This window comes from Lontra canadensis, unplaced genomic scaffold (genome assembly GCF_010015895.1).
Source record: "Lontra canadensis isolate GAN:19392208 unplaced genomic scaffold, GSC_riverotter_1.0 scaffold76, whole genome shotgun sequence".
Lineage (NCBI taxonomy): Eukaryota > Metazoa > Chordata > Mammalia > Carnivora > Mustelidae > Lontra > Lontra canadensis.
The window spans coordinates 4,118,521-4,145,682 of record NW_022631070.1 but is presented as its reverse complement, the minus strand read 5'-3'; the positions used below and the strand labels follow the sequence as shown (position 1 = coordinate 4,145,682).

General features: G+C 43.5%; 2 protein-coding genes across 2 annotated transcripts in view; one reads left to right on the top strand and one right to left on the bottom strand.

Annotated features, from left to right (window-relative positions):
• Positions 1-11,162, top strand: part of ITIH2 (inter-alpha-trypsin inhibitor heavy chain 2) — a 35,545-nt gene extending 24,383 nt beyond the window's left edge. Inside the window, exons 15-21 of the mRNA XM_032881630.1 lie at positions 1,244-1,413; positions 2,141-2,278; positions 6,170-6,283; positions 6,658-6,856; positions 7,412-7,584; positions 8,776-8,887; positions 10,869-11,162. Of these exons, the coding sequence (XP_032737521.1) occupies positions 1,244-1,413; positions 2,141-2,278; positions 6,170-6,283; positions 6,658-6,856; positions 7,412-7,584; positions 8,776-8,887; positions 10,869-11,016 (1,054 nt within the window). The 3' untranslated portion in view covers positions 11,017-11,162. The remainder of the gene's footprint in view (positions 1-1,243; positions 1,414-2,140; positions 2,279-6,169; positions 6,284-6,657; positions 6,857-7,411; positions 7,585-8,775; positions 8,888-10,868) is intronic.
• A 6,332-nt stretch (positions 11,163-17,494) lies between these two features.
• KIN (Kin17 DNA and RNA binding protein) overlaps positions 17,495-27,162 on the bottom strand; it is a 33,301-nt gene continuing 23,633 nt past the window's right edge. Inside the window, exons 9-13 of the mRNA XM_032881629.1 lie at positions 26,918-26,968; positions 24,095-24,163; positions 23,078-23,177; positions 21,205-21,305; positions 17,495-17,835 (exon numbers count right to left, since the gene is read on the bottom strand). Of these exons, the coding sequence (XP_032737520.1) occupies positions 17,773-17,835; positions 21,205-21,305; positions 23,078-23,177; positions 24,095-24,163; positions 26,918-26,968 (384 nt within the window). The 3' untranslated portion in view covers positions 17,495-17,772. The remainder of the gene's footprint in view (positions 17,836-21,204; positions 21,306-23,077; positions 23,178-24,094; positions 24,164-26,917; positions 26,969-27,162) is intronic.

Below are 27,162 nucleotides of genomic sequence, written 5' to 3'. Positions count from 1 at the left end.
CTGTCAGATTGTTATAGGACACTCTGTCCTCTTCGAAGGGTCCCTTGTTCTCCTTCCCTCAGAATGCCCACGCCCACTGATGTAGAAACCACTGTCACCATCAATGAGTTTTCTGTGACTGAACTTCTTGTAATGATATAACCTGTATTTGTCCGTTTCTGGCTTCTTTCCTTCAGCATGATGTCTGTAAGATTGATCCGGGTTGCGGGAGTATCAGTAGTTCACTTGCATATACTTTTGAAAAGCTTATTGTCCAGAGGGAAATTTACGATTCTAATATCGCCTAAGGACGGGTTTCATAATAGCCAGCGGCTGTCTCGTCTCTGGCTTCTCAGCCGACCTGCACTTAACCTGTGCAGTATAAAAACTATGCTCCCGGGCAATGCACAGCTCTTGGACCACGTGCAGCAGAGTAACACAGCAGGTGCTGAAGAAGAAAATCACCCGAGCCCCATCCCACCTTTGACGTCAGGTCCCCAGGGAGTGGAACAGTCTTCAGAGCTAGGTCAGGAAGACACGAAGTGCGGTTGGATGACCGAACTCACAGAGAAAATCCGTGATGTCAGTAAGGTTATAAAAAAGACATGGGGCTGTAGTTGGGACTTTCCGTTGAACAAGAACTATCCCTGCCCCTTTTTACTGAAGCATCCTGGGTGCAAAATTGCAGATACGCAGCACGTTGCTGAAGTTAAATACTGATTTTCCAGAACATTCCCGGGAAAACAGATCAGTGGTTGCTGGGGTTTGGGAGGGCAGGGCAACCAGGTGGAGCCCACGGGATTTTTTAGGGCAGTGAAAGTGTCCTGTACCATATACCATAGTGAATACATGTCATCACATGTTTGTCAAAGCCCGTAGGACATGCACCACCAAGAACGAACCGTAACGTAAACCACGGACTTGGGTGATGATAAAATGTCAGCCCAGGTTCATAGATTGTAACATACGCACCACTCTGGTGGGGGGGGTGGTTGATAATGGGGGAGGCTGTGGTGTGTGGGCACAGGGAGGATTTGGGAAATCGCTGTCCTTTCTCCTCCGTTTTACTGTGAGCCTAAAACTGGTCTGAAAAAGAAAGTCTATTTAAAAAACATCCTTTAGACTGCATGGCTAAGTAAAATCCTGGCTTCTTGGAGCCAGTTAGCCCTCTTTTATCTGTGGTCCCCAGGGTCCCGGCTGAGCCCAGAGTGGGTGTGGGACTAAGTGCAGTAATGTTCTTGATGCCTCTGTTTCCCAAATCCAGAAGCCTGGCTCCGACAGCTGCCGCCAAAAGGAAAATTACAAAAACAATCCTGCAGATGTCTCTGGAACATCACATCGTGACCCCGCTCACTGCGATGGTGATCGAGAACGAGGCCGGGGACGAGCGCATGCTGGCAGACTCGCCCCCCCAAGACCATTCCTGCTGCTCAGGTCTGTGCTTCTGTCTCGTGGAGCAATAGGACGGGGCAGCTTCCTCAGCCTGCCCCGGGGGCCTCCAGCCTCTGCTCCCCTCCCCGTAGCCTGCCTCCTGCTCCCAGCCCTGGGCCCCCCGTGTGTCTGAGCTGTTCCTGTCAATTTACTTTGGGGGAGTTCGTTGCTGTGGTCTTGGAACTTTGGCTCCCTTAACTCCCAAAGGAATTTTGGAGACATGTGTACCCCCACGTGCATTGTTTAAATCAGCGTTTAACCATTTTTCGCCACGCTTAAATAGTTGTAGTGAATTTAATATGGGGCATATTATAAACATTCAACTTGTTTTTTAAAGATTTTTTATTTACTTATTTGTCAGAGAGAGCGCGTGAGTGTGCCCAGGCTTAGGGAGCAGCAGGCAGAGAGAGAAACAGGTTCCCTGTTTCTAGGGAGCCCGATGCACAACTCCATCCCAGGATCCTGGGATTGTGACCTGAGCCTAAGGCAGACGTTTAACCAATTGAGCCACACAGGCATCCCAACATTGAACTTTTAAAAATAAATCTGTAGCTTCACTGTTGTCAGTGTATCCGGTGGCACGGAATACCTAAGTCGGTACTCTCTCTTACTGGGAGAAAACCTTAACTGAGAACTTTCAGGGTCCACATAACATAGATTCTTGACCTTGTAAGAAATCTCCATGGAAAAGTAAGCTGGGAAACTAATGGCCACGGGTTTTTCTACACAGGTGCCCTGTACTACGGCAGCAAGATTGGTCCGAGTTCAGTCCCATCTTGGGTCAACCCTTCCCCGACACCGATGATCCCAATGCCTGTGCTGGGGGCTCAGGTGCTCGAGGCAACTCCTCCCCCACATGTGATGAGAGGTAAGAGGCCTTCACCACGGCTCTCACGTCCCAGCCCCCAGTCGGGTCACAATCATGTGCAGCGTTGATAGATGTTAAAAAAAAAAGTCCTGGTAAACAAGTTGACTGCTGTAGGTATCGTTGACCTCCCTTAACAGCAGATGACTCTGTGTATTAATCAGCTTGGGCCGCCATAACCAGATACCCCAGCCTAGCTGGTCTAAATGATAGGTCTAGAGGCAGGGAAGTCCAAGATCAAGGTGCCAGCTGGGGATGGCTTGTATACAGCCGGCATCTTCTTGTGTGTTCACATGACCTCTCTGTGTGTGCCCTGCAGAGAGGAAGGCCAAGCTCCCCTGTGTCCCTTCTCAGCAGGGTGCCAATCCCTTGATGGGGGCCCCTCCTCCAGATGTCGTGTGCTGGTGGTTAGGGCTCCAACCTATGAAGCTCGGGGGTCCGGTCCAGTCCAGAGCACTCCATCTCCAGCTGGGTGAGCTGAACCCTCGGGAGTGGATGAGACGCTCTTCTCAGGCCAGGGGGCTCCACAGGGTATCGATGCAAGGAACATTCTCTTTGGAGATTGTATGTGAACTTAAGTGAGTTATTTCATGTTCCTGCATGAATAATAATAACATATTATTATAGCATAATAACACTCAGGCAGCGAGGTTGTTGACCTCGTGAAACCTTCTCAGGGGCGAGCACAGGATAGCCAATAGATAAAAGTCATTATTGAAGATTAGACACGATTCATTGTACTATCAAAATCACTTTAATGTGGTCTAATCACTTAATCACTTTAATGTGTGGTCTCTCTCCCCTTCCTAATCTGGTATTTGCCACCTTTCCCCGACCGAGATTACGGCTGCATGACACAGCACGTGAGGGGAGGGCATCCCTGTGTCGGGTTACAGTGCTGACGAAATTGCCATCCTCACTGCACCGAGCGGCTCTCAGAGCAAGAGACAAGGGCAAGCACGGGGCAGGCGCCCCTTCCTCTGTGACTTTCCAGAAGGAAGCTTCTGTAGAAATACGTAGCGAGAAAGCTAACTCTGTTTTCGAGTTCTTTCCAGTAAGAAGGCGGTGTTCCCTCTGAGTTTACGTAGTCTGCTGTGCAATGCAGTTAAGGGGACAAGGTCTGGAGAGCTGGACAGTTCCAGGGTCAGACTCTGCCCCCGTGGCAGTGGGCCAGACCGTGGAACCTCTCTAGGTCTCAGTGAGCCCACCTGTAAAACGGGGTGGTGTTAAGTTGCGGGGTGGCTATAACATCAGTTCCTGGTTCCCCGTGGGAGCTCATAAAGCCCAGGTCCTCAGGAATCTGTGAAGTTGGTCCTGGGGGCCCTCCATCCGCCTTCAACCTGATCTAAATGTAAGGCTACAGACGCTAATCTAAGTATAATGTTTCACTTCCGCTGTCTGGAGTGGTGTCAGTTGGTAAGGCAGTACCGATCCGTGGTTACCCACCAGCAGGTGTGAGTAATGGCATTTGGGTTAATTAAAATGACAGACTCAATCACGATCTCTAATAAAAGCCAAGTCCTTCCAAAGATATTTCAAAACACCATATTTGTGTAAAGGAAGAGGCTCTCATACCAAAATGATTTTTTTTAATTGAAAAATTTTAATGAGAACCTTCGTTCTGCGTTTTAAGGATGCCCTCTAGTGCTCAGCTCAACACAAAATCGATTCACCAAGTATTTATTGACCTGGTGGTGAGAGTTTTGTAGTGTGAGGGGTGCAGAGAAGTACCAGATTGTACTTCTGTTGTGGATTCCTTTATCTTCCATTTCATGTTCTGAAACACACACTTGAACATGAAGGAGCGTGTCAGAGTGGGTGGGACAAAGGGCTTGTCGTGGGGCAGCTTGGCTGTGGTCCTGGCTCTGCCACAGTCCAACCCCATAATGGGACCTCAGGCAGGTGACCTATCCTGTGCGAGGACGCGAGGAGAATTAGTTGAGTTAATGTTTGCATGGGACTTTGTGGTAACATCTAGAAAACAACAGCCTCTCGGTGAATGGAAGCTTGCTCTTTCGGTTTTAATCTGGGAAAGACAACCACTGCGGTTCTTACGGCTCCGACTGTCTCCTCCCCGGGCCCTTCAGTGACTCGGGCTGGAAGCCTAGCTGGTCTGAATTGTTCCTGGGCGCTCAGTTACCTGACATTGTGGATTCTACCACAGGTCTCTGGAATCTTCCCTCCCTCGTCCGTCCCGTTTCCTGTTCAGTGTGACGTCTCTTGCCTGTGTTATTGCTGCGTTAGCTGCTAACTGATCTTCCCACGTCCATGTCCCAATAGTTAGTTTATACTGTGACAAGTAATTTCCCCAAAATCAAATCATGTCACATTTTTTCTCAGAAACTTCAAAGAGCTCCCCAACTTAAAGCTCCATTCTTTGGTGTGGTGCTCCGCCCCTCTCCATGACCCCCATTTTCGGTCTTTTTCTACGTTCTTCAAGAACCCATCCCCTAGTTACATCGAGGTACTTTGCAAACAAATCGCCAATTTTCATACCTCTGCACTGTGCGCTCAGAATAAAATCTCCGTTTCTCCCGTGTCTTTTGCGTCTCCTAACTTCAAGGCTTTGTGCAAACTCCTTTACCAGGCCTTTCTCAACTGGCTGGGCGGGGCTGGTCACCCTTCGTCTTTACCCTCAGAGCGACTGGCTTGTGCCATTTTTGTGTCATTTATTTTACTCTCTCTTCCCTCAGTGGTTGTGTCTGTCTCTATGAAAGAAACACTGTGAAGAAAAAAATTATTCACGATATTCATTAGAGCACACATGGTCTGGAAGACCTTGACTCAAGGGGGGGCCGTTGCGATGGGTATGGGGACCCCCGCAATGGGATCTTGCAGTTGGGTGGAGAAGGTTGGACTCAGCTCCAAATACAGCATGGGGAAGTGGGTGCAAAATCACGCGGAGGAAATGTCAGGAGTGAGGGGGATTCTGGTCAAACCAATGGAACAGGCTTCCTGCTGAAGGCAGCCAGGAGATCCGACGTCACGTGGAGGGCGGTGTGGAATGAGGAACCCAGTTAGATATTGAGGGTGCTCAATGGGGAGGGTGGGGATTCTACCTAACCCAACCTAGTAGGATTCTTGCTAAAATTGGACAGCGCAGAGACTAACATGTGAGTCTAAAAGTTGAGGCCTCGTTGAAAAGGTTGGAGGAGCCTAAGTGGAGTTTGGTCAAGGAGAGAATCTTGGTCACTCCATTAAATTCTGACTTTCTTGAAGGTCTTATAAATAAGACCATGACTTATGTATAGCTACACCAAACGTTGCCTAATTCAGTGCTTTGGATAGACCTGTTTTTTTTTTTTTCTCACCAACTATTTGTTGAATGATTAGACAAACAAACAAGAAAGATCAATCAGAGTAAGGTTGTCCAGCAGCAAAGGACGTCTTTCTTGAGAGTCGCTCAGTGCTTCATTGTTCTCGGAATTGATTAATATCCATCGGTATGCCAACAAATAACATTACATCTCCTTTATTTTTATGTATCATGTATAGCTGCTTAAAAACACACATATCGTTTTATCTATTTATACAACACTCACTGATGGAGGTATGCATATGTAGTATACATGTACACACGATGTATTGTGTGCTTTTCTTATTATTTGTGTCTTTCTTATTCATTTTTTATCTCTAGCCTAGAGCATACATGATAGCTACAGAAAAAGTATATGTTATAGGTGTAAAATAACTTAAAACTCTGAATTGTCCCATGGGGAAGGGACAATGGGTCTGCCTATACCACTGGACCCCAACACCAAGACAGAAGCTAGCATCTAGTACAAGCACTGGAACTCTTTGTTCTTATTAAGTGAAGGTTTCAGGAATAAAGTACTGTTCAGTGTTGCCCTCCTTTCTATGGTTTTGTTTGATTTCATTTTCTCTATTTTCCAGTTGAAAATGACCCACACTTCATCATTTACCTGCCAAAAAATGAAAAGAATATTTGTTTCAATATTGACTCAGAACCTGGAAAGATTCTCAACCTTGTTTCCGATCCACAATCAGGTAAAATAAAAAGATGCTGTATTTGAACTAGACAATTAGATCATTACCACGTTTCACTGTCACCACCTGGGATTTCTTTCTTTCCCACCTTAATAGAAGCCCTGTACTTTTCCAACTCTGATAATTGGTGAGCAAAGAATCATAAATTTATTCCCATGGGAATTAGAGTAGCTAAGAAACTGAGTGCAAACTAGCAGATCGTACTGTGATGTAAGTCATTTAAAGTTAAAATAAGACATAGTAACAAAGTGAAAGTTGTTTAGGAAAAAAATGTTATGTAAGAAATCAAGCCAAAAAATAACACTTTTTCCATATTGTCAAGTTTTATAAATTTGATAGTGCACAGAGAGAAAAAAGCATGTTTTCTTCTCCAGGGATTTTGGTCAATGGACAGCTCATTGGTGCCAAGAAACCAAAGAACGGAAAACTCAGCACCTATTTTGGAACACTGGGATTTTATTTCCAAAGCGAAGACATGAAAATAGAAATCAGCACCAAGACCATCACCCTGAGCCGGCGCTCTCGGGTGTCTGTCCTTTCCTGGTCTGACACCGCTCGTGTCATTAACCAGAGGTGAGTATTACCGTGTCTGGTCACGGGCCTGTCCTCCACGCCTGACTACACAGATCAATCCAGAAATCCGTGACCGAAACGTAGAACTTAGCTATCATTTTAAATGTGAAGAAGTAGAGGTTCAGAAAGATCACTGGTGCCTAACCCCAGCCCGTTCCTAGCAGCCGGGTCCCCGTCTTGTGGCCACTGTGTGTCTCGGCACCTGCCCGCAGCCTGGCATGGGATGAGGGCTTGGTAGATACAAGCTGGATAAGTGAAGGAATCCATCAAACATCCCAGCCAGCTCCGTGTCAGAGTGTGCCTGGAAAACACTGGACTGTGTCATATTTTCCCCTGATCACCCGTTTATTGTTTTTATACAAACACAGAAACTGACAGAGTTCCAGAGCCAGGAGTGAAAACAACATTCTGTGACCCAAAAAAATGCTGTGGAGGGCCTAGAACACTCATGGAATTGCCCAGGGCGGGACGGTGAGCTCAGGCTCACGGTGGGAGGCATGGCTTCCTAAACAGTGTGTTCTAGAAATGTGGACCCCATTTTGCTTTCTGCCCCAGGGTGCTTGTCTCTGTGAAGAAAGAGCAAACTGTGACCATCACCGTGGATAAAGACATGTCCTTCTCTGTTTTACTCCATCGTGTTTGGAAGAAGCACCCGGTGAATGTAGACTTTTTGGGGATCTACATTCCCCCCACAAACAAGTTTTCACCTAAAGTGCATGGACTAATAGGTACGGTGTCTATTGACCATCTGGCAAGTGGGTCTGGGTCTCGAGCAAATTAGGAGGTTAGAACTTACACAGTGACGGGTCTGGACTCAAAGGACAGGTTGGGTCCACACTCTGTGCCTGGGTCTTGATTTATACAGGGACTGAGGACACACAAGGGTCAGTGCCATTGACAGAAACGTTTCCTGTCACTCAGTTCCCCCCTAAACAAAGAGGCATGTCCCACCCTGTAGGGCCACAGAGGAAGGCTAGGTTTTAGTCAGGGACCTGAAGCAACAGGTTTAGGCCAGAGCCTCTCCTGGGTTTCTGTGGGAAGACAGGCAGAGCAGCATAGTTCTGGGTTGGCCGTCTTGAAGCATTTCGGCAGGCTTTGGGCTCTAGGGCAGTCCACTTACCTGGTCCCTGGCCCTGGGATAGCTTCTGGGTCACATGGGTCAGCGAGAGGCAGTCTGGCCCTGGGATGGTTCAAGTGCAGATCACAGGCACGCTCCTGAGTGTTCCACTGTCTTTCAGAATTGCTGGCCCTGGGAGGGGCAGTCTCTCCCCAGCCGTCAGGGGTTTTGATGTCCGATATTAATGCACAGAGATAGCAAACATGATTCATGCAGCCCCACAGAGCAGCGCAGGGGTCTCTGTGAGGCTCTAGCCAAGACCTTTGCTACCGCAGGTGAGGTTCTCCCTGAACCAGCATTTCATCCTCACAAACTGGGCAAACAGTTAGAGGAGCGACACAGACTTTCAATTTTACATCAGAGTTTTTTTTTTTCTTTTCTAACTGGAGGGAGGTGAACTGGTTTGGGAAGTCAGGCATCTAGGTCCACTTTCCCCACAACTTTTTAAGAAGTGGATCCAGCTGAAGCATGTGGCATCAGAAACCTTGTCCCTGAGATTTGAGCCATGTGGCAGGTGCTCAGCCCGTCATCAGGGAGGGCGTTCCGTTCCACTTCTTGTCCGGCAGGTTGGCCTCGTATGTGAGATGACCGTGACATGAGCCAGCCAGCTTTGCTCCTGGGAAGGACCCATCCCTCCCATCGCTCTGCCCTTCTCCTCTCAGTATGTCTTTCTACCTTAGAAATTCGGAGGGGTGGGTAGGTGCGTACTGAAATGCAGCTTGGGTCAAATGACCACAAGCCTGCTCTTTTTAATTGGCCCTTGGGTTCCATGTAAATCAGCATCCGGACTTTGCCTCACTAGGTCAGTTTATGCACGAGCCAAAAGTCCGTATCTTCGATGAACGGCCGGGAAAGGTCCCCGAGAAGCCAGAGGCAAGCATGGAAGTGAAGGGACACACGTTGACTGTCACCAGGTAGGCCTTGGGGGCGTACGACAGTAACAGACAGCGTGTCTCGGGGTTACACTCACACAGTCACATCCAAGCAAGAAAAACTCTTGCGAGTGTTCCCGATGTCAGACTCAACAGCTCCTTAGGAACAGACACACACACCAGGTTTGCGTCAGGACATCGCAGGCAGGCCGGCCTCCGGGCGAGTAAAGACCAGCTAGACAATAGCTACCATAAAAGGCCAAGGCTGTAATGCATGATGGGGGGACTGATGGTGTAACAGCCTTGGCCTTTTATGATAGCTCGGTTACTGAAAAAGCTGATAAAGGAGGAAATCGTAAGAGTTCCTGTGCACCAGGACACCTGGGGGCTCCGTCCATTGAGCGCCTGACTCTTGTTTCAGCTCAGGTCATGACCTCAGAGTCATGGGATCGAGACCCACATGGGGCTCCGCGCTCAGCATGGAGTCTTCTTGAGATTCTCTCTCTTGCTCTCCCTCTGCCCCTCTCTCCCCACTCCCTCTAGAGTAAAAGAAAACAAAATAAATACAGCTTAAAAAAAAAATACCTGTGAACCATAGTACTAGAGAATGAATGGATGTGTCTACGTGAGACTGGGGTCTTCTTCTTGAGCATGAATCTACCAAATGCATTTTTGTGTAGCCTTCCTCACGCCAACCATATCCATATGCTCGTTGTGAAGTGAGAATTCCGTATCGCCAAGCATTGAGTGTCACATTCTTATCAATCTTCTCAGTTTCTCCCAGTCCTGGATTATAGTCTCCCCTTTGGTATCTGACAGCATTTTAAAGCAGGTGGGGTTTTTTGGGCCAGGAGTTTTTTTGTTTTGTTTTGTTTGGATTTTAAGAGTTTTTACAAAGCAATCAACTTGGCTTTATAAGAATGACTTTCTTTGCACACAATGGCATTGCTTTCCACATAAGTAAGTGATAAAATTGCAGCCATAATTAAGCCATATGGACCACCACACATGGCTTTGGGAAGTAAAACGATGAACTCTGGGGCGCCTGGGGGGGTTCAGTGGGTTAAGCGTCTGCCTTCGGCTCAGGTCGTGATCCTAGGGTCCTTGATCCAGGCCCACATCAGACTCCCTGCTCAACGAGGAGCCTGCTTCCTCCTATCTCTCTGTCTGACACTCCCCCTACTTGTGCTCTCTCCCTCTCCCTCTTTCTGTTAAGTAAATAAATAAAATCTTAAAACAAAACAAAATGATGAGCTCTTCATGAGTACACAACTTAGCTGGTTCGGGCTCACTGGGGACCAGTGAGTTACCAGTGGGCATCCGTGATCGTGTTTGACAAAGGAATGGTGAGTACCATTAATCATAGTAAGATAAGTCATCTGAGGTTGGTGAACGCACATCTGCTAGCCTCTAATGACAAAGGTAAATGTTGGGCCTCAAGTTCACCTACTGCAAGCACTCTTCGCCTCGTTACTCAAACTGAGTTGACCTCGGACCGTGCACCATCCCATACGTTCTAAAGCTTGCTAGTGACATTATGCCCTATGACTTTTTATATCGTTGGCTTCTTTGTCCTTTAAGGGAAAGGCATGAATGTCTCAGAAACAGCTGGTATCACCTTTAAGACTCACCTGCCTAGGGAAGGTGGGAGGCATCTCAGATTCACTCTGCAGGTGACCTGGGGTTAGCCCATAGCACTCGAGTGTTGGGTTCCCACCTTCTTTCCAACGGAAAGTTCATTTGCACTCTTCACCTTGCTGGAAAATGCTATCTTGGTCAATCTCCAAAGGGTTATTTGAATTATCTAAAGATTCACTGCTTATTCTCTGTCCTTCCAACACCAAGCCCCAGATAATGACGTTCCTTATGTCTTGGGGAGGGGGATAGGGAAGGGTGAGGAGATCCGGTATGAGAAGGAAGATGCTACAAAGAACAGCAAGGGAGGGAACTTTCTTCTTTCCCTATATGCAGGCTGACCAAGCCTTGGACTGTGTCCTAACCACACCCACCATTTCCCTTGCAGGGGTCTGCAGAAAGACTACCGAACAGACAGAGTGTTTGGAATGGAGGTCGCCTGTTGGTTTGTGCACAACAGTGGAAAAGGTTTCATCGATGGGCATTACAAGGATTACTTTGTGCCTCAGCTTTATAGCTTTCTCAAGAGGCCTTAAAGATGGATGGCTTTGGAAATTTTCTACAGGTCAAGTTTTTCCCTGCAGTCATTCTTCAGTCTGAGTAATTAAACACTAGCCAGAGGTCACGGTGGTTTATAAAACCTGTTAATACATCTGAAGAAAAATAAACGCTTTGGATTTAGGATTTTGTTGAGTTTTCCGATGTTAGGAGGTGTTCATCAAGGTCATGCAAAGGAAAGCTGCTTACCCAGGGGAAGCCGATGTTTTTGTCGGAAGGCCATTAGGCATGAAGAATCACTGTCACAGATGAAATCCACAGGCAGCTGGAGTGTTCTCGCTCACTGGGGGAAGGTCATCCTCTCTGCTCTGCTGACCTTCAACTGACTGGATGTGGCCCACTTAGGGCAGGCCCTCTGTTCCACCCAGTCTATGATTTAAATGTAGATGTCATCCAAAAACATCTTCCTAGAAACACCTAACTAACTAATGTTTGACTAACTCTGTGGGTACCCCATGGCCCAGCCAAGTTGACACATAAAATACACCGTCACAACGCCTTAGTTCACCAACCTCTTTCTGTTCTCAAAGCCATTCTTCCAATAAGATACTGTACAAACACGTGGGTGTCTGCTTATTAAATTACAATCTCTCTTAACAGGTCTTCCTCCCTGACATTATTCCAGGATCACCTCAGGGATGGTGTTGGTCCCAAATTCTTCACATATTTAATATCGCTCTGGACATTACCTCACATGGCTAATTGCACACAGTATTAACGTTATTATGAATTCGGAGACAATCACAGTTCCAAATTTTCTGGAAGCCACACATTTCACACAGATTTAATGATCTTGAACACAGAGGGTCCCTGAGTATCCCTTGTAGACTTTTTGTCTGTATTTAAGCAATTCTTGAGAGTGATGCCACTTACATTATTAAACCTTGGATGATTAGACTTTATTTCAAAATAAATTTGACTAGCAAGTTATGTCCTAACAAAAGGCTAACAACATTTGTAAGGCAGAATACCTAAACCACCAACTGGATGACTTCATTATGTCTGCATTAATCTAGTGGATCTTGGTGATACGGTGCAAATCTGATTCATTTTTAAGTCTGTACTTTCCTTTGTTTCTAACTGCCCTTTAAAAATCGATTCCTAGGATTGGAATATATTTCCAAAGGCCAAACTGGTAAAATCGCACTTAAATAAATGTTTAAAAGTACACCTTTATGAAGCTTTCCCTCCATAATTTAGTAAAGGTCATTTTTAATTTAGAAAGTACACAAAACTCCCTTTTTGGACACACCCAACATGTATTTGAAGAATCGTGATTATCTTTTGACCTAATTGTAAAATATTAAAGAAATGTGATATTTCTAGCATCCAGAGGTGACCCCAGTGCTGGAGAGGTGAATGGCATTGCTTTTCAGCCTCATCTGTGGTACATTAAAAAAGTCTACGACATCTTTGCCATTTTCTATTTCAAACATACTGATCTTAAAATGCTCATATTTAACCCAAACTTTAAAAGTGGGTTCTTATAATTAATTCTGTTACTTGGTAAAAATTTAGACCTTAAGACTTTTATACCTTTAGATGTATAAGTTTAGGTTGATTCCTAGTATTTTATATGTACTCTGTAGTTTTAAAAACAATAATGATGATCTTGGGCTTTGCATTTATACGCAGGATACTGAACAAGGATTCTATCAAATAAACTAAAGTTAAAGTCAAATCCATGTTACTCAAATTATCAAAACCTTTATTAATAGCTGGTGTGTTGAACAATAAAATTAAACTTGTACCCCTACTGTCCACGTGTCCCCACTGAGACCAGTAATATGCCTTCTCTATATAATTAGAGTTACAAATGAATACTCTATTTTGATTTTCAAATGAAAGAACCAAATTAACAGGGATAGTTGGAAAGGAAGAAACTCTTCCACTGTCTACCTCTTGATTAGTTTCTGAAAGTATTATGCTTTCAGCAATAAAGGAAAACAACCTGACAAGTACCTGTATTATGTTTGCTTATTCTCTGGAGCATTTTGCAACCCACTGGGAATGGATCAGTATTTAATTTTGGATAGAGTAGCGGCATTCCACTGACACCTCAGCTGGGTATCACAGGGCTGCTCTCTGTCATATGTATTAAGCATCTGTAGGACTTCTGTAGCCGAGCTTCAAAGCTGTTCGTAAGTATCAATCTAAGTGGATTCTATTAAACCACACAAATATATATACGTCTTATTGTCAAGGAAACGAGAGCCCATGTTTGAAAAAAACTGGCCCCTTGGCTCAGATCGCATCTCTGTCATAAGTTTATATGTTTGCTTGTGTTTTTAAATTACTGAAAATTAAAGTCATTTTCGAAGAGTTGGCAATCCAAGGAAATAATGGGAAAAAAAGTAAATTGAAGATTCTCTCAATGTGTAGTAAAGATGAACTATGAATCAGGAGTTATTTTAGTACCTACTGGTGTGAGATCGTAGGCAACTCACTCTACGTGCTTTACAGGATCATTTAATACCATAAAAAAGTGGCATTTTCTCTTCAGCCTCATCCCAACTGAAGATGTAAATCACCCCAGGGACCCTGTAAGATCAAAGTAAAAGTTACCCAGCTGCCTGAATATATGAAAATGCTTAACTATTGCTCATGGGTGCTGTATACATAAAGATGTGGTAAGAATTTAGTATTATTATTTTTAATACCTTTTCACACTGGCCTAGTCTACAGGGGTGACTTTTTTTCTGGGATCTCCAGGTAGGATAAAGAAAAATCAAGGATGTTTCCTTTTAATAGTGTAATGATTTAGTTATCCCCTTAACATTTCTGGGGGCACTTCAGGCAACCCTATAACCAACCTAAAAATCAAGGCTGATTCATATTCTTATCCTGTGATACTGTTTTAGCAAAGAAGGAACTGAGGTGTATCTTGGTATCAATCGATGGAATCTCTTACTGAGATTAGCATAGAATTTTTAAGCAGCTGCCCCAGATTATCAAGTTTCTCTCTATTGGCCAATCATTTCGTTTGAATATCAGTTCACTGAACATTGTCAATTCCTATACAACACACATCCTGGGTCTATACCTTCTATACCTGCTTCCCACACCTAAATCTTCAGTACCTACTGCAATGGCTTACTTACCAGAGGCACTCAGTAAATGTTTGTGAATGAGTTTACTCAAGTATGACAGCAAAAATGGATAGACAGGAGCACATGGGGGGGAAAGCAGCAAAGAAGGCAATAGGACCCAATGGCATTCCCAACGAAGAAAACCCAGGGGATCTGGTTTCCCAAGACACTATTAGCAATAACTTGATATGACCTCAAATGGGATGATGAAAAATAACTTTCTAACAAATGAGAGGAAAAGCCACATACTGGGAGAAAATATTTGCAAAAGATGTATCTGATAAAGTACTGTTATCCAAAATACACAAAGAACTCTTAAAACTCCATAATAAGAAAATGAACAGCCCAATTAAAAAAAAAAAATGGGCAAAAGACTTAAGCAGACACCTCACCAAAGAAACAAAGATCGCAAAAAAACACATGGAAAGATGCTCAATGTCATATGTCACTAGGGAATTTTAAATTAAAGTAACAATGAGATACCACTACATGCCCATCAGAATGGCCAAAAATCAAAACACTGACAAAACCAAATGCTGATGAGGATGTGAAGCAAGAGGAGCTCTCAACCGCTGCTGGTGGGGATGCAAAATGGTGCAGCCACGTCAGAGGACAGTTTGGCAGTTTCTTAGAGAACTAAACATACTCTTACCATAGGCCCCGGCAATTATGCTCCTCGGCGTTTACCCTGAGCAGAGAACACATCCACGTAAAAACTATGCCTGGATGTTTATAGCAGCTTTATTTATAATTGACAGACTCTAGAAGCAACCAAGATGTCCTTCAGGAGGGGAGTGGGTAGACTGGTACGTCCAGAAGAAGAAATATTACGCAGCGCTGAAAGGAAATGAGCTGCCAAGCCACAGAGAGACACGGAGAAACCATCTGTGCACATTTTTAAGTGAAGGAAGCCAATCTGAAAAGGTTACATACTGTATGATTCTAAGTATGCGACATTACGAAGAAGGCAAAACTATGGAGACAGCAAAAAACCAACCAACCAAACCAACCAACCACCCGGCGGTTACCAAGGGGTTGATCAGACTGTTCTGTAGGATCCTGTAATGGTGAATACGTTTCATGATCATTTTGTCCAAACCTATAGAATGTGAGATACCAATAGTGACCCTAGTATAGCCTGTACACTTTGGACAATGACGAAGAGTCAGTCGTTATCATGGGTTCATTACAACAAATGTGACACTTTGGTGGGGCTCGTGGATAGTGAGCAGGCTGTGCGTGTGTGGGGACGGGGATAGGTGTGAGATCTCTGTACCTTCTGCTCAATTTTCCTGTGAACTTAAAACTGCCCCCCTCCAAAGTCTATGGAAAGAAAAATAGCTTGCAATGCTTTGAAAAGAAAGTCCATAGAAAGCTTGCTTTCAGGTGTCTGCAGTCGCTTTGTGTAATGTAACCACTACTGGGCTCTAAGAACGTACAGGAAAACATGTCCTGTCACTTAGAATCATATTTTTGTGCTTCAGATTTTTAAAAGTTAAAAGTCACCTCCATGATGCCACTTGAGTTTATTCTGAAGATAACTTCAGGAAGATGTTGGGGAAAAGAATAAAAATGTGGCAGGGAGGGAGGAAACCTTTTTTCCTATGAAGAAAACCAGGGAGGTGATTCCCAACAGAGATTTGGGGGAGGCAATGTGAACTCTGTTGTGGTTTATTCATCTTTTTATTATTGGAAAGAACCTCCTCCCTCCTGAAGTTTCTTTGGGCCGGATTAATACCAGGCCAGGCCATAGACATGTGGCTCCATTTACTGAACCACCGCACACCACCATGTCCGACACTTTCTATGTATTTTCTGTAGTTCTCTCAAGAACCCTAAAGAGACACCTCTTTTCTTTTTTGACAATTCGTACATTAAAAACATTGAACCTCAAGAACACAATCTTTTCTGAGATTACACAGCTGGTGAAAAGAACGGCCAAAATTCCCTTGCAAGTCTGCTCAACTCCAAAACCCAGTTCCTTTTCATGTGACTATGCTGTCAAGTTAGTTCGGAAACACGTGAACTCCTCCTGGAAGAATCATGTTGGCAAAGCTACCGACATCATCCTCTTACTACGTCTTACACTGTGTCTTCTGTTTCTGCTCATCAGCATATGTTCTCCCAGCTTCTGGCAAGAGAAGTTCTCACCTCTCCCTGATGCTAAGTCCAAGAGAGATGGCCTCAGGGCTGGCACACAACCCAGGTCTGGCCAATCAGTCTAGTCCAACCCTTGCATCTGGAGTGATCTGTCCCGGTGTGGACCAGTTAAAACTCCGTTCCAGTCTTGTGTTTGAACTGTGGGAGAAAGGGAAGATGGGAAGTGGGAGACGCTGGCAGGCACCTTGCTGGTGTGAGGGGCTGAGAGTGGAGCCAACGCAGAGAAAGGAAGAGCTACAGAGACGGATCCCCGATAAGGTTGGCCATACTCTGAACCCCACAGGAAGCTAAGGCTTGCTCCTTTTGTCCTGGGAATTATATATTCATTTATTTAAAGACTCCTTTTTCACAACCCAACTAGGAGATGGATTTCCTATCTTTTGCATCCCTAAACAAGCCACCGCTCTATTACTTAAAAATGTATAGTTCAACATTGTCAATGGGATTGTAAAACGGTGTAGCCACTTGGAACAGCCCAGCAGCTCCTCAAAATGTTAAACATGGTATCCCATGAGTTCCAGTGAGACTCAGCAACTCCATTCCTAGGTGCTGAAAACGTACGTCCCCAGGAAATCTTACACCTGAATGTTCCTGCAGCAGCATGACTCCAGATAGCCCCAAAGCAGAAACAACCAAAATGGCCACCAACTGATGGATTCTAAAAACGTGGCCTATCCACACAGTGGACTACCGCTCAGCAAGAAGAAGGGAAGGGAGTATCGACACGTGCCAATGTGGACAGACCTTGAGAACACGATGCTACCTGACAGAAGCTCCCACAGGTCTCCCAACATGAGAAGACCCCATGTTGTACGATTCCACTGACAGGAAGTGCCCAGAAGAGGCAAATCAGAGACTGGAAGTAGACTAGTGGTGGCCGGGGGCTAGGGAGAGAGGGAGGACAGGGAGTGACCGTGAGCACTCACAGCGATGACAATGTTCTAGGTAAATAGTGAGGATGGGTGTGCGACTCTGGAGATGCACGAAAAACCACTGAATTGTATACTTTAAATTGGTGAAATTATATGGTGTGTGAACTCCACGTCCATGACACGGACATGACACGGACATGACAGAGTCCGTGACTCTGTTTATTGTCTGACTTTTTAAAATGTCATTACATTTATAGTTTACAACCTTACTACAGAAAATGGAGAATATGAAGGATTTCCTCTAACCGTAGGATTCTAAATAGTCTTATATAAAACACTTTACAATAACATTCTTTTAATGAAGATTAAAAAGCATTAAGGAAATATTACAAAGGCAACAAAAACACCAAGAACAAAATTTACATTGTTTTGATACTTTGTGAGACATAATTAGATTTTTCTGTAAGCTTAGCTGAACAACTATACAGTAATATTTAAATAAATCCATTTGCTTTATACAAAAGAAACACCCTAACACAGTAGAGTCTCATAATGCCTTGGTGAACACCAATTTGATGCTTTAGGATTTTAATGTGTTAATAAATTTTCAAACTCAGGCAAGTTTCGAAATGTCTTCATACTGAATTCCTTCAACTCTGCGTCCTTTTAAAGGGCCCTACAAGTTAAAACAATTTAAAAAAAAGATTAAAAACAGATACTTAAACACAAGAAAATGACACTACACTTAAAAGATTCAAATGTGCCTTTTCCACACCCCCGTAATCCCATTACGGTAGCCATCGATTCTCTGCGACCCTGAATTTTAAACTCCGCTTTGTCATACTCATTAAAAACTGCCGTGACTTCTTCAGTGACATGTGAAATGTGTCATCACTACATGCTGTGGCAAGGACCTGCTGGCTGTTTGGTGTGTCCTCTACTCCCAGGATGCTTTTCCCCTAGGTCCGCGTGTGGGGAGGTGCGGTCATAGGGGAACAGAAGTGACCATGCTCGGCCGTGGCCTGTGCCAAGCACATGGCAACGGCAACTGTAAAAGCAGCTCGTGGATGGTGGTGGAGACACGAGCAGGAAGATTCCTGGGGCTCACAAGTCACCCCTCCGAGAAGAGCTGTCCCCTGGTTGAGAACACCCATCGTGGACTTCAAGAACGGGAGGTTAGATTCTACCGTGTTTGCGCTACTTGGGGGTTTCCTTCCTTTTCAAGAGCAGATATCATGTGAAGCAATTCAGATACTCGTACGCAAACATGTTTGTCTAGCTTAGCTTTGACAGTTCCGCTGGCCTTTATTACCGAAAATGAGCCCAACTTTAAATGTATTTGCTTTTTCTGTTCGTATCCGAAACAAAGGGAAAAGGGTTACGCTGGGTATTGGGAAAGAACACCTGTCACTAACGCGGATACAGCCGGGAACACAGAGGCAAGAGTGCAGGCCCTGAGCCCAGACTGACCAAATCCCACCTTCACAAGTGACTTGACCCTCAGTGCCCCCAGTGTCCCCAGGCAGGGAGTATTAACAGGATCTAGGTTCCTGGGCTGTTGCGAAATATAAATGAGTCACGAAAGAGCTTAGAACAGTATCTGGAACAAGACAGGAGTATGAGCTCAATAATTCTTGGCTCTTATTATTGCATCTTTTGGTTAAAATTTGAAAGCTGGTGTTCTCTTGCAATTTATAAAATGATGACGATGATCACTCTAACCCTGAAGGGAGGTTTCAGTGTTTTTTATTGTGAATCATACCCTCCCTTGATCCTTTTTATAGTGCTACTCCTTTAACATAGGATAATGACTGTATCTGAAGGAAGTAAGTTCCCAGATAAAAGGCATGACTCAGATGGAATCTTTCATTATCAAGTACAAAGGCCTGTGGTCGAGGGCGCTTTTCCAATGATAAAACCTGGGGAATGAGAAGGGAGCCAGTCACTTGGTTAATCAGGCAGATAGGCTAAAAGGCTGAGACAGTGACTGAATAATTTGGTAGCTACTTAAAAATCTGCTTAATAAATGAGTAAATCTCAAATATTTTGATGCTGATCTACAATTTCAGATGATAAAAAGATAATGATAGTGATAAAAATGGTATTTTGGAATGATATGATAAATGATAAGAATAATAGATGATTACTGATATGACAAATGATAAAAAAGAGCAGGAGAAGGCACTAAGGAAGTTTGTGTGTTTCATGGCAAGGATATGAAGGAACTGTGGGGACGCAGACCAGTGGACACCCGCTCACAGAAACATTAATTTTTTAAATGTGGCGAGCTCAAAAAAGAAGGAGCAGGTGGATTTCTCCTTTGAAACGTGCAGGCTGCTCTGCAGCCAAGCAGCCCTTCCAGCGGGGGCCTTCCTAGGTCCTGACCCCCTGCAGCTCTGCGCCCCACACACGCTCAGGAAGGAGGAGCCGCTCAGGTCACAGCGAGGGAGGAAGGGGCCCATGGGAACCACGCTTTGTGACCCAAAGGCATCTGGACGTGACCTACAATGCCCCCCATGGTGACTAGCTGTTTGCATTTCCTGGAGAGGAAAGCATGAATTGGAGCAGGATGTCATCTGGATAGGCCTATGCGTTTAGAAAGTGCCGGAGAATCATTTTGCCAAGGAAATATGAGATGTTCCATGACCGTACGCTGGTTGAGTCAGAAAGAAAGACCGACCAGTACCAGGAGAAATGCCTTTTCCTTTCCTTCCCTTATGGTTTATGTCCGTGAACGCCAATTTCCCAGTTCGTGACGTCAGAGACAGGAAAAAAAATGCTCCATTTTCTAAAATGTGGTTTCTCTCAGATAAGGACCTACACGATTTTCCAAACGCAGTCCAGCGAGGGGCTGAGGGGCCTACAACCCCGTAACGCACGCCATGAAACTGGGCAGATACCTGCAGTTCTAGAGGGCTCGGGAGGGTCACTGGACTCTCCGAGGGGTCTGTTTTCCCCCAAATGCTAATGCGTATGGTATGGGGTGTGAAAACGGATTTCCCCGCAAGAGGCACAGCACAGCTGTCGCAGTTCCAAAACGCATTAGGCCGCAAGGGGGTGGGGGGCGGGAGCCTGCCTCAGGCCCTTCCTTAGCAGGGGAAACAACTCAGGCCTCGCAGGGCCGGGCTCGCGGCCTGTCCGTGGGCCATCCGTTCTGTCAATCAACAAGTTTACTCTTTGCACATCACATTTCCTGAAATTACTCTACTGATCTCTGCTACCCTCTAGCCCTTTATGAAAGGAGGGGCGGACTGTTTAAAATACTGATGTCTGGGGCTTTCCCCCCATTACTTCTGACTATTATACCGTGCCAAATCGAGTTTTGTATTAGATGTGAGAGAAAAAAAAAAGTGGGGATATGAGACTGTACATTATACATTGCATACAATTTTATAAAATACAAAGACCAGAAAGGAACGGATCAAAATATTAAAGGGAGTTACCTGGCTGGGGGATTATGGGTAATTTTTAAAGCTATTTGTATTTAATTGTCCTTTTCAGGTTTTACACAATGAGTATTGCTGTGGAATGAATGTGTCCCGCCCAGAAGTCATAGTTGTGACCTAATAACGCCCTGTGTGACTGAATTTGGGGAGTGACGAGGTCATGGGGGTGGGGCCCTCGTGAATGGCCCGGCGCCCTTATGAGACCCCAGAGAGCTCCTCTGTCCCTTCCACCAGGTGAGGACACATGAGCCAGGAAGTAGGCCCTCCCCAGACACTAAACCTGCCACTGCCTTGTTCTTGCATTTCCAGCCATCAGAACAAACCGTGAAAAGCACACTCGCTTACAAGCTCCAGGCCTACAGTGTGCTGTTACAGCAGCTCGAGCGGACTAAGACACATATGCATTTCTTTTGAAATCAGAACACAAAATACTTAACAATGGTAGAGTCATTACAGAAACTAAGCTGACAGATTTCCATATAGGAGAGAAGACAAACAAAAAACCCAGACTCTAAAATAAAACAAAGACCAACCCAATGAAAGAGAACTATGGCACATTTTTAAAGCATTTAGAAATTTCTCTGGGTCGACGTACGTACAGTTTCAATGACTATAGTAGCTGAGAAGGTCTTCTCATTGATGGATTCTAAGGTGCCTTCATTCCCTCTGTAGCCTCCATTTAAAACGAGAATTCTTTTTCCTACAGCAGAAAAGAATATCACACTGAATGCAAAGAAAGGTTCACTTTTTTCTTCTACTTTGTTACAGGAAAGTGCAGTTACACTGAATAAACACAACTGACCACTGAATGAAAACCAAAACCCCTCTTAGAAGTTCTTAATCATTTTAGAACTCTGTAATATTCTAAGAGAGCTTGTATGTCTTGATTACTGTTAGCATTTTAAGAATCCTCACAGTTTTGTTTTTTTTTTTCCACTTATTTGTCAAAGGGATATGTTTTAGCTTTAGATTGCAAGGGGTAGAAGGTACTAGAAGATACTTAGGGGAGATGTCGATAGTCCAGAAATGATCAGGAAAAATTTAGCTTACTTTGGCTCCTTTTTTTTCTCAAGAGAGAGAGACGGTGCGTGAGTGGAGAGTGAGGGGAAGAGAGAGAGAGAATCTTAAGCAGGCTCCACATTCAGCGTGGAGGCTGATGCAGGGTTCGACCTCAGGACTCTGAGATCATGACTGGAGCTGAAATCAAGAGTCGAGCACTAAACCGACTGACCCATCCAGGCGCTCCACTTTGCCTCTTCTTAAAAATCACAGGATGGTTTGGCAGTTTCATAAAAATTTAAACACATCCTTTGAGTGAGCTATTCTACTTCTAAGTATTTTCCCAATAGAAAAGAAACCGTATGTCCGTATAAAAACTTGTATATGAATGTTCTTGGAAATTTTACTTGTAACAGCCAAAAAAACTATAACCAACTGAAATGTCTATCAAAAGGTGACTGAATAAACAAAAAGTGGTACAGCCATACAGTGAAACACTAGTTAACAACAGAAAGAAGTGAGCTACACGTACACATACACACGACATGCCTGAAGCCAAAAAAAATATGCTTAATGAGAGATGCTAGACCAAAACACAGGAAACATGGTATGATTTTATTCATATGAACTTCTCGACAGGAACTCCTCTGTAGTGATGGAAAGCAGACAAGTGGTTGCCTCAGGGGCCACGGGAGGCAGGAGTGGAGGGGTGGTAGGGAAGGATTATAAAGGAAGGTGATAAAATTTTCGGTGGGGTAATGGGTGCATTCATGATCACGATTGTAGGGATGGTTTTGAGACAATACTCATGGCTGTAAACTGATCACACTGTATACTTTATATGAGTACAACTTACTGTGTGTCAATTACATCTCACCGGCGCCGAAAAAATTTTTTAAGCCATAAAGTGAGTTTTACTTTGGGGGAAAGCATAAAGGATCTGATAAGTGGAGGTTTTAGAGACTGACATTATCACCATGCCAGCAATGACGCCACCACAGAGGCTCTGGGTCAGAGCCAAACACCCAAACCATAGCAGCTTTCATACTAGGTATTTAGAAGTACTCAAATGATAAAGACAATTAAGGAAAAGAAAAACAAAACAAAACAATACAATACAGACTTTTACTTTACTATCTCAGGTAGCTAGGGAAATGGATTAACAATAACTTTAGTATGATTGATTTTTTTTTTCCTTGTGATTTTGTGTTTTATGTCAGGAGAAAAGAAAAGAAAAAAATGAATCCCAGGAAGGGAAAATGGATTCAGCCACAAAAGAGCTTACACAGAGGACTGGTAGGCAAACTCCCATGTCACCCGAAACGAAGCTCATGAGTTATACCAGCAGCTATATTCTCCTAGAAAGGAAATCCGTGTCTGTAACTGGCAAGTCATGCCTAGAAGCTATGGTTTTAAGGATGGAATCACTCCTTTCGATAGCATACACAATAAATGGTCTGCAAAAAGATTTACCTGGTGCTGGAATTACTGTTTCTAAATGAGTCTGGTCAAGTTTCAGCTTGTCTCCAGAGTCAATCATCTTTACAACAGCTGTGTATTTGTCAATTACTTCCTGTCATGTGAAATCAACATTTTATAACAGCAGAAATAAGTGCAACAAATTTCAAAGGACAGAAATAGGTAAGATGAAAACAAAAGAATTCCAGTCAAAAGGTAAGAGTAACTCCTTTATAAATGACACTATTTTATAGGTTCTATATATGACTACTCATTCTAGGCTTCTTTTTAATTTTAAAACTTTTATTACATTTTAATTTTAATTTCAGTAGCGTTCACACATGGTGTTATGTTAGTTTCGGGTGTACAATATAGTGGTTCTATACTTCCTAATAAAGAATTCAGTTCAAGGCTTAGTGAAGGTTTTCGTCTGGAAAGAATAAAGGACTGGTTGGTGATCTTAGAACATGATTTCAGCAAATACAGTGAGAGGAAGAACGCCTAGCTTCAAGTACAATAGAAGGGCATTTCTGCACGCACAATGCTGGGTTCCAGGATGGAACTATTTAGGAACGGCAAACAGAGAAAAGGACTGGAGCGTCAACTTTTAAATTTTAAAATCCCAGAGCATAAAAGTTTCTCGGGCAAAACACAACAAGGAAGTCCGCCTGGGAACCCTGGGGACATAATCATCTTGCCCCTCCTTAACAAAGAGGAGCGTCTCACCAGTTGGCAAGGCACTCAGAGCGCGCGAGTGACTTTAAGCTGTGCCACTGGGATTTTATACGTGCTATTTGCTCCCGGAAAACACACCAAAGTGAACTAGAAACTATGGTTGCAAAGGAATCATTTTCCCAGCAATTATGAATTCAGCCTTCCTTTTATGGAAATGATAAAGACACATGGAACCATCAAGAACCCGAGATACAATGCTCCGGCCCTAGGATGTGATTTTTCAGGAATATCAGAATGGCTTGCCTCGGCCACCCCCAGCTCCTTCCACAAATCCCATTCACAGCCTCCTGTCCTTACCTTCACAACACCCTTTTTCTTATGGTATTTCTCTCCAAGTTTCTTGGTTATAATTTTCACAATGATTTCCTAGAAAAGAATAAAAAAATAAAGATGAAAGGAAAGACATAAGTTAGCTCTCCAGTTTTACTCCTTTGCTCTAAACCATGTTCACCAAAAATCACAGCAAAACGTTAACTGCTCTGCTAAATAAGAAATTTTGAGTTCCAAGCCTTCCCAACTATGCAAAACATTCCCTTATTGATCTCTTATTTCTTCTTTCTCCCTTTATTCAACACAGTTAACAAGGAGGGAAAAAAAAATACCTGTCTCAAGGCTGATTTCCACACCGAAGGTCTCCTGAAATCTAGGACTTTTATCTGTCAATCTCAACCCTACTAATCCACGTCTCTTACAGACAGCTTCTCTCTCTCTCCATTCAAGGAAGTGAAAAGGGCCAAAGGTATTACACCGTTGGTGTTCCCTGCTGATAAAAACTCAGATGGCAAGTCTCCCTGTGAATTGCAAGGAACTGAGCATTTGAGCTTACGCATGACATTTTCCACAATGTTCTTTTCTCATTAGGTTACTCTGAATTTTTGAGACAGATGGGATTCTTCCAGATTAGCTCCCGCTAAAAGTATCGTTCTTCTGAACATCTAATTCTCCAATGGGAGAGAAATCTGGGCTTATTTCATATTAATGCATTCTGCGTTTGCTTCTTTATCATCATTTTCCTGATTTAGATTAGCTGTCTAGCAGCTGATCATGAAAATTCAATCGCCTGACTTCACGCAATAGTCACTATAGTGATTCTGTATTTGCTACTTCAAGTGAATGTAACAGAGGTACTAGATGGTCACAAGTAAGCCAATTAAATTTTATTAATCAAAATTCAATAAGGACTTTGTAGGTAGGATATATTATAGCAGAAAAACACACTTAAGAGAAAATATGAGTGGTCTTATTCTTAAGCCTCTAGTCTGAGAATCTAAGACTTTCTAAACGAAGCCAAGTAATGCCAAAACAACTTCTCTGATTTAGCCAGAGTATTTCTGGGCTAAATTTCTCGAAGGCCCTCATGGGTACACACTTAAAATCTGAAGCTAGTTCATTACATCATTGGACTTACTGATACTTGCTCACACAATAGAGCGGTTCAAGATATTTCTGAGTTTAAACAATAAACCCCTCTCCAGTCTGTGTGGACTACTGGTGATTATAACAAACATATTGAGCGTTTCGACATAAGAGACACACTGATCCTCACTTTTAATGTAATACTCTGTAGCAGGAAAAACATTTGAATAATTTATTGTAAGAGAACTATCAAAGAGAAAATGTAATTGAATTTAAAGTATTATCCATGGGAAGAAAATTCTTGGACTAAAACTTGGAATGCTTTCTCTCTCTCTTTCTTTTTTGGTTTCTTTTCTTTTTTCCTTTAAACCAATGAACGGGATATATCAGAATCACCTAGGAGGCTGGTGAAAATACGCACTTCATTGGAGGAGACTGGAAGGTGGTAGTAATTTGGAAAAAACACTGCTAAAAATTTGTGAATTACTCTCTGGGTAAGAATGACTGCTTTCAGCAAAATTCTTGATTATGTTTTCATAAACAATAATCAAAACTATTCATAGTCACATGCCAGCTATTGGAATGGAGAAAACAAAAAAAACACGGGTGGTTTCTTCCCTTCAGGTCCAGACTTTGCTGATCTTGACTAACCCTGTCCTCAGAGATGGGGAGTCAGGGTGCCTGAGACACTCCAGGAAGCAGGTCTGCTGACCAGTTGAGGACACAACCTACTGAATAAGACTGCCAGGGAGATCCTGTATCACTGCTTACTCTATGACCTTGGGGAATTACTGAAATGCTGATGGCTCAGTTCTTCTCACCTCTGAAATGGGAATTATAACAGGAATTACCTTATTGGGCTGACAGAAGAATTCATTGACGTAATTCATATACAGGACTCACTCGCTATTTAAAGCAGCGAGGATTTTCATGTCAGCTGACTTACTTCCTGAGCCTTCACGTGGGCACCAGGTAAAAATGCCTCCCATGTAGAAGACCACAAACTAAGACTCGGAAGTGAAATTGTTTTCCTGCTTAGAAGGAGCAGGACAATGAAGATCTGAATGAGAACTCTGGATTTCTGGACCTTCTTCTTAATCTTACTTTTGGAATCAATACTATCTAAACGACACACACTCTCACTACTTTTCAGTCTCCTATTGTTGACCAAACCAGTTTCTTTCAGAAGCTTTAATGAAGGCACCCTGAGTGTCTTCTGGAAACTTCACATCTAGGCTCAAAACAGAGCATCAATAAATAATAATGTTTAAAATTATTTCAATGTTTCAAAATTATTATCTTCATATAACATCAAAATAAGTATATGAGAAAATACAAAGCTCTACTTGAGTTTGTGAAATTAAAACCAGCATTTTTCGACAAAGTATCTAGAGGGAGATTCTAAGTCCAATAAGCTGTAAGTTGAAAACAAATGCTGCGGCATTCACAGTTCTACTTTTCAGTCTCATTTCTGAAAACACAACCCGTGTCTAATAGCAAAAACTGTAAATAATTCCAGGCTTAAAATCAAGAGGTCCGCAAACGAATCTGGCAGCAGACTCAAGAAATCTTACCGGCCTATACACGTCAAGTAACTCTTCAATACGGGTGCAAGTGATCATTGAAGATCAGATAAAAAGAAAAGTCAGGAAAGTTATAGATCTAGCCATATGATTTAAGTATATTTGAGAAATTCAAGTCTCTTTACATGATTCACTTTTTTAAAAGCATTCAAGACGTACGAAGCCCCAGCTGGGTACGTACAGGCTGTAGCCAGTGGTCTGTTCGGGTAGTTCTTTTCTTTTCCTCTTCGATCTGGAGAACACAGAAGATACAGAAGTCTCTCTTTATTTATTTCAAATACCATTCTATGTAGCAAACACCGTAAAACATACTCCTCAAAGGAAATCCGTGTGATTTACAATAAGCTCTGACAAAGACAAATAACCATTTCTTCCATTTTTGATTCAAAGAAAAAAAAACTGGGGGGGGGCCTCTCTGGCTCACTT